This window comes from Mobula birostris, chromosome 8, assembly GCF_030028105.1.
Source record: "Mobula birostris isolate sMobBir1 chromosome 8, sMobBir1.hap1, whole genome shotgun sequence".
In the NCBI taxonomy this organism is placed as follows: Eukaryota; Metazoa; Chordata; class Chondrichthyes; order Myliobatiformes; family Myliobatidae; genus Mobula; species Mobula birostris.
The window spans coordinates 74,037,104-74,052,758 of record NC_092377.1 but is presented as its reverse complement, the minus strand read 5'-3'; the positions used below and the strand labels follow the sequence as shown (position 1 = coordinate 74,052,758).

At 39.6% G+C, this 15,655-nt stretch overlaps 1 protein-coding gene across 1 annotated transcript; it reads left to right on the top strand.

Annotated features, from left to right (window-relative positions):
- Positions 1–4,052: 4,052 nt before the first annotated feature.
- LOC140202007 (otoraplin-like) lies at positions 4,053–14,228 on the top strand. Its single transcript, XM_072266876.1, has 4 exons — positions 4,053–4,173; positions 6,246–6,490; positions 6,588–6,701; positions 13,202–14,228. The coding sequence occupies exons 1-4, from the start codon at positions 4,053–4,055 to the stop codon at positions 13,223–13,225; spliced, it is 504 nt and encodes a 167-aa protein (XP_072122977.1). The 3' UTR covers positions 13,226–14,228.
- The last annotated feature ends 1,427 nt before the right edge of the window (positions 14,229–15,655 follow it).

Sequence of the window (15,655 nt, the reverse complement as noted above, 5' to 3'; positions counted from 1 at the left end):
ATATACAATACCTAGGATGTGAGAGAAAGCTTCTCTGCTGTTTTTGAAAATAGTACATTGGGATCTTTTTACACTCATTAGAGAGGACAGATAGAATATCAGTTTTATGCCTTATCCACAGGATCTCTGAGACTTGTATTTTCTCAATGCTGTAAGGAAGTCTAGGTTTTTCTGTTCAGATCTTTGAAGTGGGACTTAACCTTCCTCTGGAGTACCTCAGGGCATTTTTTTAGGTTAAAGGTGCTTTGTTAATACAAGATGTTGTTCTTGTTATTGCCATTGCCTGAATCCTCACACCCATATTTAGAAACAGACTTACAAAACTTGTCAGAAAGTCAGCGTATATTTAAAATCTAGGTCCCTTGGCAAATCACGACTGCAGATTTGATGTCACAAATGTGACGTACAACAGCTCAACTAATTTAAATAGAGCCAAAATTCTTTGGAGTTACTATTTTATGCTTCAGTTGGCAATATCCCCAAAGAAGGTATCACAGGATACACACATTAGAGCAACAGCAATTTTTGCAGCAACTTTAACACAGTAAAGACCCCCCAATGTGCATTGAAAAACATTACCAAAGAAAAATTAACACATGGGATATATTTACAAAAAGGTCAGTGAGAGCTAGTTTTGAGAGGCAGGATTTTAGGAGTGTCTCAAAAAGGAATATAGTGAGGACTAGGAAGGAAAATCCTGAGTTTATGACCTATACACTAGAAAGATAAAGGGGAGTTACATGAAGACAAAATGGGGGTCGGGTGGGGGGAAACGAATGAAACTCCTGGAAGGAAGGAAGTTGTCTCTTTCACTATGGAGAGAGAAGCTCCCTAATTAGTTGGGCATCACTAAGGGAGGAAGTAACAACAATTAGTGATCCTGGGCCAGTCCTCCCCCTTCCCCCCTTTATAATTTTGATATTAATGACGCTGAACATCACTTCCAATTAATTAGTGAAATAATTCTAGCTTTAAAAAAGGGAGGGGGTATCAGCGACAGTGGAATGATTGTTGTAAAAATTCCACTCATCCCATGTGATGCCCATGTCATAGCATTGACTTTTTACTGTAATTTGAAATAGTCAAGCAAGTCACTGTGTTCAAGAATGTTTTGGAATGAGTGACAAATGCGTTTTTTTTCCAGAAATGATCACTTTGTATGAATGTATAATGAAAACCCACAACAATCCTTCATTTGCTGTATGTGAGGAAAATAGGCACATCCTCAGAGACGCAGCTATAAGCAACTTTAGCTCATTAAAGCCATTCCAATACCTCGCTGTTGTAGGGGAAAGAACAGTAACTAGTAAATAGGGATGAGGATTGTGCTAATGTTATAAAAATGAACCACGAGCAAAACCTAGAATGCAGTCTGATGTTTTCCAAATTTCAGGAACTTTGCTAATTATGTTATAATGTGCACCCATTGTTGTAAAAGAGAATTGGATTTAACTTTTAGACTTGTGGATAATCATTTTATTCTGTAATCGGGACTTAATTTGTTACCTAATTAAGTCTTCCTGTAGCCACCAATCTGTAGTTTTACTGATGATCTTGTCAACTGAGAATGTCAAAGCTGTACCAAATTCATGCTCAAGTAGATCAGCCTTGACTGGCCTCCAGGTGCACACCAGTTTTTTAATCAATCACCCATTATTTCGAACACCAACTCCATGTGGCCTTTCAGTTTGCTCCGACACACCTATGCTGCTGGAGAGAGGATCACTTAAGTAACTGGAAACAGAAGGCAGCATGGAGCTGCCTCGTTGCTTGAGTAAGCTGATTTCCAGTATATCTGTACAGAGTTAGCTTGCCCTCTCTATAAGTGAGAGGGTTTACTCTGGATGCACTGGTTTTCTCCCAGTCTCAAAGATCTGTTGATTTTTAGGTGAATTTTGTGAAATTACACCGCATGTATATGGGCAGAAGGAGAATCATAGGGGATTTAATGTGTGTGTATAAATGAATAGATTACAGGGAACTAAATAGGAGAATGGGATTGATGGGATTTCTCTGTGATCTGACATAGATTCAATAGGTTAAATAGCCTCCTTTCATGTCTTAAGGAAATATGAGGAGCTCGTTGATATTGCATGAAGCAGGAATATGTAATTGGCAGTTCAGTTCTTTTAACATAAATAACTAGCTTAACGAGGTTTTCATGGAGTAATTTAGGATTCTTACACTGTGCTGACTTACCTGAGAGATGCAAGGAAAGCTATATTTCAATGGAACAGGCTAGTTAATCCATAAAGTTAGCTCTGATGTTTAAGCACTATGACATAGGCCTCACCTTAGTCTTTCAAAATATTTAATCTATTCTCTTTTCTCTTATGTATGTATTTTCTTTGGAAAGTATCTAGCTATTTGTTTCAAACATTTTCTGTTGTAGAGAGTTCCACATTCTCTAGCCATTCTCAGAATTAAGAACTATCTCCTCATTTTCCTGATTTGATCAGTGTCTGATTGGAGGTGTGGGGATTATATATATATATATAAAAAAAAACACAGAAGTGGATGATATGACTTTAGTCTCCTCTGCCTTTCAGTACAATCATGGCTGATCTCCTTGTCCAATATCTTGTCTTGTTCTGATTACTGAGGCTTCCTTATCCTGAATGCTGCACATAATAATTGATGCTAAAGGAGAGCAAGTTTGGGCTCGTGATGATATTTCACAAGAACGAATATCCAACCAACACTATCAGGGCATTTATAGAACAGCAGCCACAAATAAGTTATAAGATGTGGGTTCCATTCCAGAACTGCACCCAGCCAAGGATGGCTTTCAGTGGTGGGCTGAATATAACTGACAGAGCTGAAAATTAGCCAATATAAATGCATTGAGTTGAAATGCATAAATGTAACTTCCTGACTTGAGTAAGGAGAAGCTTATTTGTCCTCTTGCATTCTCTGTTATGTTCAAAACTGTTCATGGAAACTTTGATTGCAGCATCCAAATTACTTCATTCACAGTATCTGGTGCTCCCAATGAAACCTCCTCTATATTGGTGAAACCTGACATCGGTTGGGGGGCTGCTTTGTCAAGCACCTTCGCTCCATCCGCAATAAAACAGAATTTTCTGGTAGCCAACCATTTCAATTCTAACCCATTTCCTTTCTGACAGGTTGGTTCATGGCCTCCTCTTTTGCCATGATGAGGCCACTCTCAGGTTGGAAGAACAACACCTTATATTCTGTCTAGGTAGCCTCCAACCTGATGGCATGAACTTCAATGTCTCCAACTTACAGTATTTTTTTCCCCTTCCCTCTTCTTCATTTCCTCACTTTGGCCCACCTCTTACCCCTTCTCTTCACCTGCCCATCACCTCCCTCTGGTGCCTCTCCCCTTTCCCTTTCTCCCATGGTCCACACTCCTCTCCTATCAAGATTCTTTCTCCTCCAGCCCTTTACTTTTTCCATCTATCACCTCTCAGCTTCTGACTTCATCCCTGCTCCCCCCCCACCTAGCTTCACCCATCAGCTTCTAGTTTGTACTCCTTCCCTCCCCTCCCCTCCCCCCAACCTTCTTATTCTGGCATCTTCCCCCTTCCTTTCCAGTCCTGATGAAGGGTCTCAGCCCAAAACATTGACTGTTCATTCACTTCCATAGATTCTGCCTGATCTACTGAGTTCCTCTGGCATTTTGTGTGTATTACTTAATTTAATCTTCTTTACATGTTTTAAATATATCTAAATACGTAGCTGTGAAATATTTCTGCTTTTCCAAGCAATTAGTACTACCATATTTACTTACGTAAGTATTTACTGCAAGGTATGAAAGCTGTCTGGATAAGCCATGTAGCCTGTATTTCCTTACTGCAACTCACTCTCCACAATCGTGTCTCACTCCTGCCCCAGTCTATAACACTGTGGACACAACTGTGTGGTTATTCTGCTGCAGGAAATACCATTGGTGGCAAATGTTTATCTAGATGTTTGGCTTCTGCTTCTGAGCGGTAAGCTTCAATTTGTTGGTCAGGAGAAATTTGATTCCAGCGACCTTAATGCACTAAGAGAAGGCAAAAAACGTTACAAACTGCAAAACTAAAATGGCACAGATTGCCTGCCGTCTATTCCCACTTCTGTTAATTGGATTGACACAAGTTGTAAGAGCAGATTACATGGACAAACTTGCAAAGAAGAAGATGTGTGCTGATGAGGAATGTAGTTGTAAGTAAATCCTTCTGATTTTTGAGACTAGAAACCTGAAAATCTCTGTTTATGTATGTCCTTTGATATTGTTAATACATTCCATATCCAGCAGCTACTGTATTTATATTGTGCACACACACTTTAAGTATGTTTTTGCCTTTTTTAAAACTTTTAAACTTGGCTTCTGTTGCTCTGGAATATTACATTACTCTCCATCAACTTATAGTATATGCACTCTCAGTCACTTAATATTGCTTCTTTAGCAAAGTAAGGACACTTCCCTATTCAAACAATTGTTTCCTTTCTGCTGCTATTAACACGACAGTTCAAACTCAACGAAAGGGGCAAGTCTCAGAGTACGCCAGTGGGATCTTAACATTTGCCACATTATCTGTTAATTGTTGTCACCTTGCATCAAGTGATTGCGTAAAGTTATGTAGCCCCCCCTGGTAAGCCTCAGGGTCACTCAACTCACTGTTGTCTAGGGGAAACAGCCCTCAGCCCCACCAAACTGGGTAATAGTTTGTGTGGATGCTGTGTGATGTACCCACCCTGCCCAAATAACAGACAATACACCATATACGATTAAATGATTTACAGTTTATAGATATTACTGGAACTATGTAATTAATAGAGATAAAATATAAAAGGAAAATAAAAGGCGCCAAACTTATTAAAGTTCAATCTCTTCGTGCACAAACAGTTGGAGCTCTAGTAACGATCCTCCTTTCACCATTCGATTCCCTCTGACCACCCCGACCCGCTGCCTAGGACCAACCACGGTGGTCAACCAGATGCTCCACACAAGTCTGTCTTCGTCTCCTCTCCTCGCCGAAGACCCTGGACCTCAGACTCCGACTCGGGGTCCAACCCGTTGGCCAGCTTACAGCATCGCGTCCACTCTCTCTCTCCCCATCGTGCCTTCTGCCCCCAAAAACCCACGCATCACAATAGCTTACAGACACACAAAAAAGAAAAAAACATCTATCCCAATTGGTTAGCAACTGAATACAACTCCCTCTATAACCCAAACACGCTGCTAGTGAGAGAACTTTCTCAGCAGTTAAAAGGGGGCTTCTTTCAGATATTTATTGCACTTCAAGGTATTTGACAGTCTGCCCAGACGTGATCAATTACAACAATTGTTTCTTGACGGAATTTCTTAGTTAATGAGAAATCATTTCTATTTAGGATTTCTGTCACCCCAAGAAGAGCAAGTTCTGCTCTTTAAAAAGAAATCCAAGTTTAACCAAGCTTGCACTGTGTAGATGTGGAGCTTGTTCAGGTCTCACTACCAGCATTAGAAAATTGAGAAATCAGGCTTCACTGATCGGTCACAGCAATTTTCCTTTTTGATAGTGCCATACTGACATTTTTAAAGAAAGGGCAAAGCAGATCGAATCCAGATTCTCAGATATTAGTTCTTGATGTGTTCTTAGCCTCTGTGCTTTATTAATCATGAGAGAAGGGCTTGTATCTGCAGAGCCTGTCATAATTTCAGGATATCCCAAAGCAATACTCTTGAAATGTAGTCACTGTTAAAGGGAATAATATGTGACAGCTAAATTATGTATAACAAGCTCCCACAAACAGAAATGTTATGGTGATCAGATAAACTATTTCAGTGATGTTATTTGGAAATCAGATATTGACCAATAGACCGGGGAAAGTTTCTGTAGTTCCTCTCCAAAGTAGGTCCATAGGACCTTTGATGTCCAGATGGGATGTTGGTTTAACATTGCATTTTAAAGCCACTGATGTAGAAATTCACTCTCACTTGTTGCTAACAAATTCTCCAGCAGCTGCTGTGCACTTCTCTATTTCTACTTCTCAGTTCTATTGAAGTCAATGGACTCTGAGTACAAAACTCCTATATAGTGCAAGACACAATTACATCTTTCTACTCCCCTATTGACAGTTCAGTATTCCCCAGTACTGCTCAGGAATGTGAGGTTGTTTTGATTTTTGTTCTGTGCTCAAGTTGCCGGGGAAGGACTTGAATCCAAAGCCCTATGATTCGGATATTAGATTTCCAGCAACTGAGGCATGGCTGACAGCCAGCACATTACTTTTTTTTCGGAGTGGGTAAGCTTTGCAAGCCATCAGTGCTTTCGTTTTATGCTGCAGCAAAGAACAAGTATCCGAATATCCTCTGGAGAGCAGATCAATCAAAACAAAATTGTTTTGTCTTTCAGATGTTATCTCAATTGGCCAGGTAGTTGATGACTACAATGCACCAGACTGCAGATTTCTGAACCTTAAGGAAGGACAGTTACTATATGTGTACTCCAAACTGGTACGAGAAGGGGAAAGTGGGGAGTTCTGGTCTGGCAGTGTAAGTAAAGTTACTTTACTCAGAGAACTAAAACAATTCAGTGACCACTTATTGACTCTTTATGTGTCATATTGTGATTTTTGCTCCCCTGTTGCAGATTTACAGTGATGATGAGTATGAGGATCAAATGGGTATGGTAGCTTATTTTCCTAGCACTTTAGTAACTGAGCAATACGTATTCCAGAACACAACGATGGAACTTCCCACCACCGTGAGTATTTCCATTAATAAAAATAACTTTAAATGTAAATTCACTGAAACTGAAATACCAATCTCAGCATATCAGATTTAAATGCATGAGCAGCTGAGAAATGGACGGCATGGTATAGTCGTGGTCAGCGCAAAGCTCTACACTACCAGTGGCCAAGGTTCAATTTCCACCGCTGTCTGTAAGGAGTTTGTATGTTCTCCTCATGACCACACAGTCCAAATACATAAAGGTTGGTAGGTTAATTAGTCATTGTAAATTGCCGCTTGATTAGGCTAGGATTAAATCGGAGTATTGCTGGGCGGCGTGGCTTGAAAGGCCGGAAGGGCCCATTCAATGCTGTATCTTAATAAATTAATAAATTAACTTGTAGCATTCAGGAGTAAACACCTCTAAAGATTCTGAACTCTCTATGAAACTTCTCCTATCTAAAACAGTTGACTTTTAGTTGCAAGACAATGCACCCTAATTCTACATCTATCAATTATATTCAAACTTATATGTTTCAGTGGAATCACCTCTAATGTCCAGTGAGTTTAGGCCCATATTACTCAATTTCTCCTCATTGGACAACCCCACAAGCACCCAGTTAACTTACTGAATCTGAACTACATTGTCCCAAGCCTATAATGGTTTTAGAAACCCAAACTATATGAGGTGATTCAATATATTTTGCCACTGACTGTTGTAAAATTGTAAAGTTGAACTGTCATAAAATAGTAGAAAGACTCCCTTGCCTTGTACTTCAAACCCTTTGCAATCAATATCCACAGACCAATTACTTTCTGATTGTTTGAAAAATGTTAGAACCCCAAAGCCCCCTCCCCCTTCCATGCACAAGCAGTAGCAAAAGCATCAACCCTCCCCCTTGCCCCACTTGCTTCTGCAAAAACATCAACCTCCACCACCTACCATGCAAGCAATAGCAACCTCCCAGGGGCCATGATCTGGAGTCCATCAAAAACTACTGTCCATCCCAAAACTTCAACATCTCAACAGGCCCTCTCTCTCACTAATGAGGGAGAGAGAGATATTGCTCCAACTAAACCAAGAAGGGAGGGCAACAGCTCGCTGTTTCGATGTGACAACCTACAGTGCCGATTCTTCAAGATCCGCCTACTTGAGAACCAGCAGACTCTCTCTCACCATCGAGAGGGAGAGAGAGACAGAGAGACATGTTGACACATATTGCTCAATGCAGAGGCCTCTGAGGCCCGCTGTCTCGATGTTGCGATCTCCCGCGATGCTTCAGTCTGCGACATCGGCAAGGATTCAGGCTGTCCACAGGGCTACACCCCGAAGGCGCCAGCTTCCAAATGGCTCCTCAAGATCCCAAAATGCTGGTCACTCAGTGAGTTCCGAGAGCGAAACCTCACCGCCCGTAAAGAACGTAGTTTGAGCGCAGTTGTAAATCATGGACTCTGACAGCATCCCAGCCACCTTGAAAAGGAAAAAAGAGACATGAGAACAGGAGATTTAAAATGTTGCTCAGATGAACTGGAAGAAGTCGCCCAGGTCTGCAAAAGCCTCTGGTGCAATCTTTAGCTCCTCCCACTCCAGAGTTTATCATATTCCATATTGTACTGCTACTCTCTCACCTGTTCATCAAATTTGATCAAATCCTCTTGCCTTAGCCATCTTTCTCACTTAACTCACCGAGATTAAGATGTGTTTTTCCAATCCACCCCACGTACTCTTGACCACTCCTCCTCCTCCTCCTATTTGCTGAATTTCATAATGTTACAGTAAAGCTTGTTTATTGGGCTTATTTTAGTTTGGGTATGAAACCTTTGTCTAATGCTTGAACTTTTAAACCATTGAGCTGAGAACCTTTGAATAATAATAACCTGCATTCGCATTCTTTCTACAAAAGAGCATAGCCTCACACTTCCTCACATTATACACTGTCTGTTATTTTTCTGCTGATTTACAGAAACTGTTTATATCCTCTACCATATTCTCCCCACTTATTTTTGTATTTTCATGAAATTTTGCTCCAGCACATAGAAGCTTTTCATCCATGTCATTAATTTAGAACGTATTTCCTGATTTTCTGTATTCCATTTGTTATCCACTCCCTGCAAGCGTTTCTCTTTTTCGGATACAGTGTGGGAGGTGGAGGTGCCGTTAGGGACCTCTGTGCAACTATACAGTCGGGGAAGACTGATAGCTTTGCACTTTTGTTATAGAGATCCTCAAGTGATCAACTACCGGTTGGGAAACAAAGCACTTTCTGCGACATCTGGGCAACATTCCTGGTTTTGGGCTTCAATGGTGAACTCAAGGCAGGAATCATCTTCTGTGAGAGTACCTACCTTTGTATTTGTCCCATAATCTAACTACCAACACTCTAGGAGTCACCATTGACAAGAAAATTATTGTGGCTGCAAGGACCCGTCAGAACTTGGCTGTTACATGTTGAGTGACCCTTTTGCTGCCTCTCCAAATCCTCTCCACCATCAATAACACTTAAGACCATAAGATATAGGAGTAGAATTAGGCTATTTAGCTTATCGAGTCTGCTTTCTTCTTGGCTGATCCATTTTTCCTCTCAGCCCCAATCTCCTGCCTCCCCCCCCAACCCATATGCCTTATACCCTGACCAATCTAGAGTCTGTCAGCCTCTGCCTTAAATATACATAAAGGGTTGGCCTCCACAGCTGCCAGTGGCAATGAATTCCATAGATTCAGCACCCTCTGGCTAAAGAAATTCCTTCTCATTTATGTTCTAAAAGGATGTCCTCTATTTTGAGGCTGTATTGTCTGGTCTTAGACACTCCCACAATAGAAATATCCTCTCCACATCCACTCTATCAAAGCCTTTCACTATTCAATAGGTTTCAAATGGGTCACCCCTAATTCTTCTAATTTCCAGTGAAAACAGGCCCCTAGCCATCAAACGCTCTTCATATGACAAGCCACGCAATCCTGGAATCATTTTCGTGAACCTCCTTTGAACTCTCTCCGGTTTCAGCACATCCTTTCTAAGATAAGGGGCCCAAAACGGCACACAATACTTCAAATGAAGCCTCGCCATTGCTTTATAATGTCTCAACATTACATCTTTGCTTTTATATTCTAGTCCTCTTGAAATAAATGCTAACATTGCTTTTGCCTTCCTCACTACAGACTCATTCTGCATATTAACCTTTAGGAAATACTGCACAAGGACTCCCAAATTCCTTTGTGCCTCTGATTTTTCTATTTTCTCTCCATTTAGAAAATAGTCAACTCTTTCATTTCTTCTACCAAATGCATGACCATACACGTCTTAACGCTGTATCCCATCTGCCATTTTTTGCCCATTCTCCTAATTTGTCTAAGTCTCTGTAGCCTCTCTGCATCCTCAAAACTACCTGCCCCTCCACCTATCTTCATATTATCTGCAAACTTTACAACAAAGTCATCAATTCAATTATTCAAATAATTGACATATAACATAAAAAGAATCAGACCACTGTGGATCACCACTAGTCATTGGCAGCCAACCAGAAAAGATTCCCTTTATACCCACTGTTTGCCTCCTGCCAATCAGCCACTGCTTTATCCATTGCTAGAATCTCTCCTGTAATACCATGGGCTTGTAGCTTGTTAAATAGCCTTATATGTGGCATCTTGTGAAAGGCCATCTGAAAATCCAAGTACACAACATCGACTGACTCTCCCCTGTCTAACCTGCTTGTTATTTCTTCAATGAATTCCAACAGATTTGTCAGGCAAGATTTTCCCTTGAGGAAACCATGCTGACTGTGGCCTATTGTATCATGTGACTCCAGTACCCCGAAACCACATCCTTAACAATCGACTCCAAACATCTTCCCAACCACTGAGGTCAGACTATCTGGCCTATAGTTTCTTTACTTCTGCCTCTCTCCCTTCTTAAAGAGTGGAATGACATTTGCAATTTTTCAGTCTTCCAGAACCATTCCAGAACCCAGTAATTCTTGAAAGATCATTACCAATGCCTCTACAATCTCTTCAGTCACCTCTTTCAGAATCCTGGGGTACACACCATCTGTTCCAAGTGGCTTATCTACATTCAGACCTTTCTGTTTCCCAAGGACCTTCTCTCTACTTATGGTAACTTCACACACTTCATGACCCCTGACACTCTGGAACTTCCACCATACTGCTAAGGTCTTCCACAGTGAAGACTGATGCAAAATATTTATTCAGTTTGTCCACAATTTAGCTGTCCCCGATTATTACCTCTCCAGTATCATTTTCCAGTGGTCCGATATCCACTCTTGCCTCTCCTTTATATATCTGAAGAAACTTTTATCCTTTTCAATATGATTAGCTAGCTTACTTTCGTATTCTATCTTTACTTTCTTAATGACTTTTCAGTTGCCTCCTGTTGGTTTTTAAAAGCTTCCCAATCCTTAATTTCCCACTAATTTCTGCTCTATTATATGCTCTTTCTATGGCTTTTATGCCGACTTGGACTTCCCTTATTAGCCACGCCTTTAGAATACTTTTTCCTCTTTGTGATGTATATATCCTGTGCCTTCTGAATTGCTTCCAGAAATTCCAGCCATTGCCGCTGTGGTGTCATCTCTGCCAGTGTTTTTTGCCAATCAATTCTAGCCAACTCCTTTTGCATGCCTCCAATTTCCTTTACTCCACAGTACGAAGTCAGGAGTGTACAAAATTCTAAATGATTGCATGAGTGTAACTCAATGAAGGTTCAAGAGTCTCTATAATATCCTGGCAAAGACTTGCACCCTACACGTCACCCTGAAAATTTGCTTTCTGTGCCACTATCACATAGACAGATTCAATCTGCCACTCACTGGCACTTTGTGTACTGTTGACAGGTTCTTCAGCACGGACAGAAGGAAGATCGTCCTCCTACACTTCCCTTCCTTGCTGTGCAGCAGCTGTCAAAATCTGAGGGAGGCTGCATGATTAAAGAGCTTAGGACATGCAGCTCATCAACAGTAAATGAACCTTCACAGAACTGTAATGCAGTGCCTCCCCAGAAAAGAGTACATAGCTGTGTAATGAATCATGGGAGACTACGTCCCTGTTTTGATTAAGTGCGTAGTGCCATCAATGGAGTCCAAAGAAGGAATACGTTAGCATTGGAGAGGGTTCACAGGAGGTTCATGAGAATGATCCCAAGAATGAAAGGGTTAACACATGCGGAGCATTTGATGGCTCTGGGCCTGTACTTGTTGGAGTTTAGGAGAATGTGGGTGGATCTCATTGAAACCTATCAAATATTGAACAGTCGAGATAGAGTGGATGAGGAGAGGATGTTTCCGACAGTGGGAGAGTCTAGGACCAGAGGGCACAGCCTCAAAATAGAAGAATGCCCCTGTAGAACAGAGATGAGGAGAAATTTCTTTAGCCATAGTGTAGTGAATCTGTGCAATTCGTTGCCACAGATGGCTGTGGAGGCCAAGTCATTGGACATATTTAAAGTGGAAGTTGATGGAATCCTGATTAGTAGGGAGTCCGAGATTAAGGAGAGAAGATGGGAGAATTAAGTTGAAAAGTATCATAAATCAGCCATGATGGCATGGCAGCACAGACTCGATGGTCTGAATGACCTAATCTTCATCCTGTTTTATGGTGTTATTCATGCCAATTTATTACCCAAATCCATGCACTCTTATCTGGCGCAGTAATCTAATCTGTGAATTCCGTTGCATTGGTGCTTAGGTACTTCCTTAAAATTTGCTAATGGCTTAGCTTTTGGAATTTGGGAACTGAACTTGAAAAAGTGATTGTGGCTACTGGTTTTGCATTACCACAGTAACATGTACTTTATACACGTTGTCCTTCCTGATGTTTAAATATAAATTCATCATATCTTTTGTTTTATTCAATATTTTGCCTCTTTTCAGTATAAATTGAGGTTAAATTTTAAGTCAGCAATGAAACAAATGAATGGTTTCATGCAGTGAAAATGAGTATGTTGGCTGTGAAAATAAATAAGCAAATATTTTGATAAAGGACATTTAATTAAAACTAGTTAAGAAAAACTATAAAACAACAATCATAATAAATATTATTAATGACTCTGAAATGTGACAGATTGCCTCCAATTGCGTGGAATTAAAAAAAAATTGAATTTATATCTCCTTAGTCCTTATCATGAGGTTTGCTCTCGAAGCTTGAAATTTAATGATTTATTCCAATAGATTCTGTAAGATCTACAGTAGACATGCTATTAATCAGAAATGGACCTTGCATAATTATAAGAATATGTAACATACCAGGCCTTTACTATATGTTAGCCTATTTCTAAACTGTTCAATACAATTCTAAAGTTTGCTGATATTATTTCTTCTGTGCAGTCTTCTAAATATCCTTCATTGCAACATACTTATGTATTAAAGTTAAACAGAATCATGTGGGAAATGCATTGATTTTCCCTGTATAATGACCCTGGATTTTTCTTCTCCACTGATTGATGTATCATAATCACTATGGTTAAGTGTGTCATCTGTAATTGGTTTTAGTATCTGATGCATTCTATTTTAACTTTCCATCAGGCTATCGACTTCTACTGTGACTAATTCCAATGACCGACTCATCAAACTGTGCAATCAAAGAAAAAAAATGCAGAACAAATTTGATTTAACTGAGAAGTTTGTTCAGTTTCTTGCAGCTAAAAGCATTAGATTTTTTAAAAAAGAAATGTATAATGCTAAAGGCTGAAGACTAGTAGAGAAGACTATAAAGCCAACCTTTTTGGCCTTTCTGTGATTTTATTTACTTGTTTAACAAACCACAAGTAATAGATTTACTTTTCCATTAGTTCAGACCATTCCGTTCAATGTTTTATCAAATATTCAGATAATATGTAAAACAGTTAATGCTTAAACATCTGTATAGGAACAACCAATGGATAAAACATTGCACTTGGAAAAGTTTCCTTACAACCTGAATGTCATCAGTTTTCTTAGATCTCTATCTGCTTGATTTCACATGGTTGGTCAGATAGATTATCCCTAGTGTTTCAAAAGCCTGCTGCAACGCAAACAAAATTAAAGCATATTTACTTTGCTTAATCCTCTTGTATGTATATATGTGGGTGTCTGTGTGTGCATGTATGTGTGTGTATATGTCTCTGTGGGAGGGGAAAGGGTCAGCTTTTTCATGATGATTTGCAGGGAACAGATGGCTGCTGTCTGCCAATATGCTGTATACAACAGTTGCTGATCTCCATCTATCATTAACATTTGACAATCATTGCTCATGAATGGAAACGGTTGATGGCATTTGCGAAATAGTGAGTAAAGTGATAGCCTAGATTGCGCTGACAACCAGTGGATGGTTCTGAAGAGGAATAGCAACCAGCAACGTTCCAGGCTTGCAACATGAAAGTATAGAACACACTGAAAGTCAGATACCTGTGCGCTGTTGAACAAAGTGATAAGTTTGTATTATACTGAGATGGTGGTCTCACTTGCCAGCATTATACCAATCATGGCTGTAGTATCTGGGTCAACTCATACACTTACTATATATACATATTTATAACAATGCTTTAAATCAATTTACAATCGGACCTGGTTTGAATGCATCCATTATATTTTGTTATAGTTTTATTATTGAAATATTTTAAATTTTTCATTCAGCTATTTCTGTATATTTTTTGATCATCAAGAATATACAGAAACAGAGGCAAAACCCTTCTGACAGCAGCAAATTGTTTGAATAAAAAGACTGGTGGATTATAACAGCTGAAAGAGATGAATGGGAAGGTTTAGGGGTATCCAGCCGAATGAGGTTCTAACCTGTGACATGCATTAGGATGCCCAATTTGCACCATGTGCTCAATTTCTTAGTGCAGGTGAGATCCAACTTTGATCATGCCTCAGGTCACCAATTTTAACTATGTATTGGGATCTTCCGGGAAATGGAAGGTATTCATAGATCTCCTTCAGTGATTTTATAATGTAATATTAGTGCTTCAATAGAAATTATGCAATCATGTAATGGAACTTTTCACATATGAACCAGAAATTCCTTTAAGTGAACAATACCTGTACTCAGTTTTAACCTGTGGCATCACCTCATATAAAACCAGAAAGCTTTAAAAACTCAGCAGGTCAATTAGCATTTGTGGAAGTTAAAGGTATAAATCAAAGTTTTGGGTTGAGACCCTCAGCAGGACTGATGGGGAACAGAAAAGATTGCCAGTATATGGCACTAATAAAGTGCAGTGGGACAGTGGCTGCTGGAGATAGATCCTCATATTCATGCCATTGTTGTTGTTATTCCTCTCTGTGCCTTTTGGCGCATCAGACAGCAACCTTGCCATTTCTTTAGCATTTGTCTGCTTCTTATGAGGCTGAGTTGATAGCTGGGTGCTCAACCCAGCACGGATGGAAAGCGTGCAAGGAGCCAGCTGAATATGAACCCGGGACCATTCGCCTTAAAGTCTGGTTCTGATACCACTGCATCATGGGCTGGCTATTAACATCATAGAGAGGAGGAAAATTTCTTCAAAGTTGTCATGCCTTAACTACACTATTAATTATGTATATACTAATTTGCTGAATCTCTGTATTTTATAGCTGTAGAAGATTATATTAATAAAAAGATTTAAAAATGAAACTACACTAGGTGTATAATGCGCCGATTGCAGCAAAAAAGGTAAAATGCAAATCAAGCAATACTGTTTATTTTGTTTCATTGATTTTCAATAGTTGCCTTTTTTGAAGTTTCTTGGGGTTTTGGAACTGAATTCTACTTTATTGTTTTTTTTTCCCATGGTTTCATATGAAGTACATCACTTTTCAAGCCTTATATTATATATGACACATATGTATTAAGAATACCATTTTAAGTAGGTTGGAACAAAATAATGGATACAGTACATCACTCTGGAACATATACTTCCTGGAGAAGTTATGCTGGAGAGAAATTGGAGTTTTGGATGATGGTAAAAATAAATTAACTTCTTTCTTACCTTATGTTAGTTGTCTAACAGTGAAGTC